Below are 3,528 nucleotides of genomic sequence, written 5' to 3'. Positions count from 1 at the left end.
TATATATATATATGTATATATGTATATATATTTTTTCTTTTGTACAATGTAAAAATATATTCCATACAAGTCATTCTCCAGAAAGTAAATAAATAAATAAATAAATAAATATATATACATATATATATATATATATATATATATATATATATATTTAAAATTTTTGTGTCAGCGTAATGTATGCGATATTTTATATTTATTAGTAAAAAAACATGAGAAAAGTTTCTATTAAATATATTAATTCAAGAATATATCATAGTAGAAGGTACTTATCAAGAAATCAATTTTATTCATTTTTCTCATGTAATAAAAATGAAGAGGCACTTATAAAAAGTAAGAATGATGATTTTTTAATAGATGAGTCTTATAATAATGTAGAATTCGATGAATATATATCACCATCCTTTAGTTTCGATATTAATATAGATGATGATAAATGGAAAAAAAAAGAAGAAATTGAATATAATAAATTTATTGAAAAAACAAAAAAGGATTCAATAAATCCTTCCACCTTTTTTAACACACAAAAAATAACAAAGCATATCAAGAACACATCAGGAAATAGTAATTATGAAAAAATACAAATTCAAAATATACATATAGATAATAATATATCATCAAATGTTGTAACATCTAACAACTCAACACCTCATAGGGTAGAACTTTTTTATGAAAACCAAAACATTTACGAGGATGATATAAACATCTTTTTGAAAAATTCAAGTGATGATATAACCTTACAAGAAGGTGATATTATTAAAAAATTAATTTATCTTGATAATAATTATAAACGTTTGCAGTATGGAAATAAAAAAATATGTACATATTTAAATTCTATTTTGGATTTGCTAGAAAGGGGTTCTACAGACACACATAAGGATGGTGTAGTAAAAACAAGAAAGGGAAATGAAAAAAATGAAGAAAATGAAAAAAATGAAGAAAATGAAAAAAATGAAAAAAATGAAAAAAATGAAGAAAATGAAAAAAATGAAGAAGATAAAGTAGATAAAGAATATGAAGAAAATAAAGTAGATATACTAGATAAAGATAATAAAGAGAGAGCAGAAATAGAAACCGAAATAGAAACCGAAATAGAAACCGAAATAGAAAACGAAACAGTAGGAGGAGGACATATTAAATATTTGCATGGTCATATATTCAACAACATTTATGAAGACCGTTTTTCCCTTAATAATCATAAGTATGAAAAGCTTGTTACTAATTTTACAAAGTTTCCAGGTTATTATACAAATATGTTCTTCAAGTTAATTGTAGAGAATGTCCAATCTTTGACATATAATAATTTAGTTTTTACATTAAATCTTCTTGATCATTTAAATATGAAAAACATGATGAGAGATTTATCATATGAAGTAATTAAAATGTTAAATAAAAAGAAAAAAAATGATCAAGAGGATATATTACATAATGATAATATAAATAAAAAAGAAAATAACAAAATAAATGATATAGAAAATAATATAAAATTATGTGTACATTATATTAATATTTTAAATTCTCATTCTTTGTACTTTTGTGAATTTTATGATTATTTAATACAATATATTAATAATATGAAAAATGATGTGTTATGCTTTTTTACTTTACAGTGTTATACACATAGTTTAAGGACTAAGCATTATTTAGATAAGATATATTTCTTATGTTTAAAAAAAATACACGAATTCAATTATGAAGAATTAAAATGTATGATTTATTGTTTTCATCGTTTTTGTAAAGAATATTCAAAATTTTATGATCTTTCTATAGATATAATTAAAAACAAATATATACAATCATTAAACGTCAACTTAAATTTTGTTCAGCTCTTATTAAAAATAACTAACGCTTTTAATAAAAATGATAAGTATGTTGAACTTAAAGGCTTGATAGCGCAAAATATCATAATGCGTGTGGGAAATATACAACAAAGGGAAGAAAAAAAAGATCAATATCTAAATAAGTCGACAAAAGTAAATACATGTGTTGATATGTGTACTAATGTTGAAAGAGATAAGAAGGAGAGCCCCTCTAAAATGTACGCACCTTATGATACGATGTATTTGGGAGCAAAAGGCGCTATTAGTAAGGTGTTTATGGAAAAATCAGTTCATAATACTATGTATGAAGATAATATTATAAAAATAATACAGTGTCTGAAATATTTGGAATATAATAAAAAGAACAGTGAAGATGTAAAAACTTGTGTAAATAAAATATATGAAATGATAAATGAAAATATTGAATGTTTAGAAAAATTAGATATAGAAGATATAGTATATAGTATTGTATGTTTCAGTACATATAATAAAAGAATAATTTTATATAATAATTTTTTAGATATTATATATGAGAAAAGTAATGAATTGATAAATGCAAAAAATATATGTTTGTGGATATATCCTATATTAAGTTTATGCAAAATATCTTGGTATCATCGAAATTACATAGAACTATTATTTGGATATATTAAAGATAATTATATATTAAATAGATTAAGTGTATTTCAAGTAATGAAATTGTTATCATCTGTAGTCAAAATGAATATATATGATGAAGATATATATAAAATATTGATTGAAAAATTATATAAAGAATGGGATATAATAAAAAAGAAATTAATTGACATATCTACTTTTTTATGGTGTTGTGCATATATAAATATAATATATAAACCATTATTTGACAGTGCATATAATTTAATAATAGATCTAATAAATAAAGATAATCTTAATATTATTAATAATGTTATATATAAAAATTGTTTTGTTAATATTACATGGTCTTTTATAGTAGCTAATTATCATAAAACACACACAAACTTCGATAAAATATTAAATATTACATTTTTTAAGAGAAATCCAAATGAAAATGAAGCATTTAAAAGATTACACCAAATCGCTGATTCTTCCTTTAAAGAAATACCAAAAACATTAATTAACATAACTTGTTTAGATACACTGTATTCATATTGTACTCATGAAAAATGTAAACTCTTAAGAAATAATTTTATCATTTATAAAAAAGAAAAGGATGCTGTCAAAATGAAAAATAAAATTCATGATGAATTAATCAATCTTTTAAAAAATTTTTTTCATATATCCTTTGATCAATATGTAGAACCTTATCATAATTCTCCATATATCATAGATATTTGTCTTAATCAAAATTCTAAAATAGGTATATGTATTTTTGGAAAGGAGTATTTAATGAGGACCTTAAAAAAATCTTCTTGGGATTTTATGAACACTGGAATTGTTACCTTACAAATGAGAATCTTGCACGCCCATGGATGGAAGGTAATCAAAATAAAAAATAAAAAAATAAAATAAATAAATATATATATATATATATATATATGTGTATATATATATGTATGATTATATATTTATATATATTTCTTTTATAGATCATTCCGATTAACGCTGGTGAATGGCTACAACTCAATTTTGATCAGAAAAAAAATCTTCTCTCGGAATATTTCAAACAATATTCTATACAAATATAATCAAATTTATGTATATAAAT

General features: G+C 21.4%; 1 protein-coding gene across 1 annotated transcript; it reads left to right on the top strand.

Moving 5' to 3' along the window:
• Positions 1 to 212: 212 nt before the first annotated feature.
• On the top strand, positions 213 to 3,508 carry PRSY57_0007000 (RAP protein, putative; the record flags this gene model as incomplete). Its single annotated transcript, XM_012906219.2, has 2 exons — positions 213 to 3,299; positions 3,410 to 3,508. The coding sequence occupies 2 exons, from the start codon at positions 213 to 215 to the stop codon at positions 3,506 to 3,508; spliced, it is 3,186 nt and encodes a 1,061-aa protein (XP_012761673.2).
• Positions 3,509 to 3,528: the final 20 nt, after the last annotated feature.

This window comes from Plasmodium reichenowi, assembly GCF_001601855.1.
Source record: "Plasmodium reichenowi strain SY57 chromosome Unknown, whole genome shotgun sequence".
Taxonomy (NCBI): Eukaryota; Apicomplexa; class Aconoidasida; order Haemosporida; family Plasmodiidae; genus Plasmodium; species Plasmodium reichenowi.
This window is presented reverse-complemented; position numbering and strand designations above follow the sequence as displayed.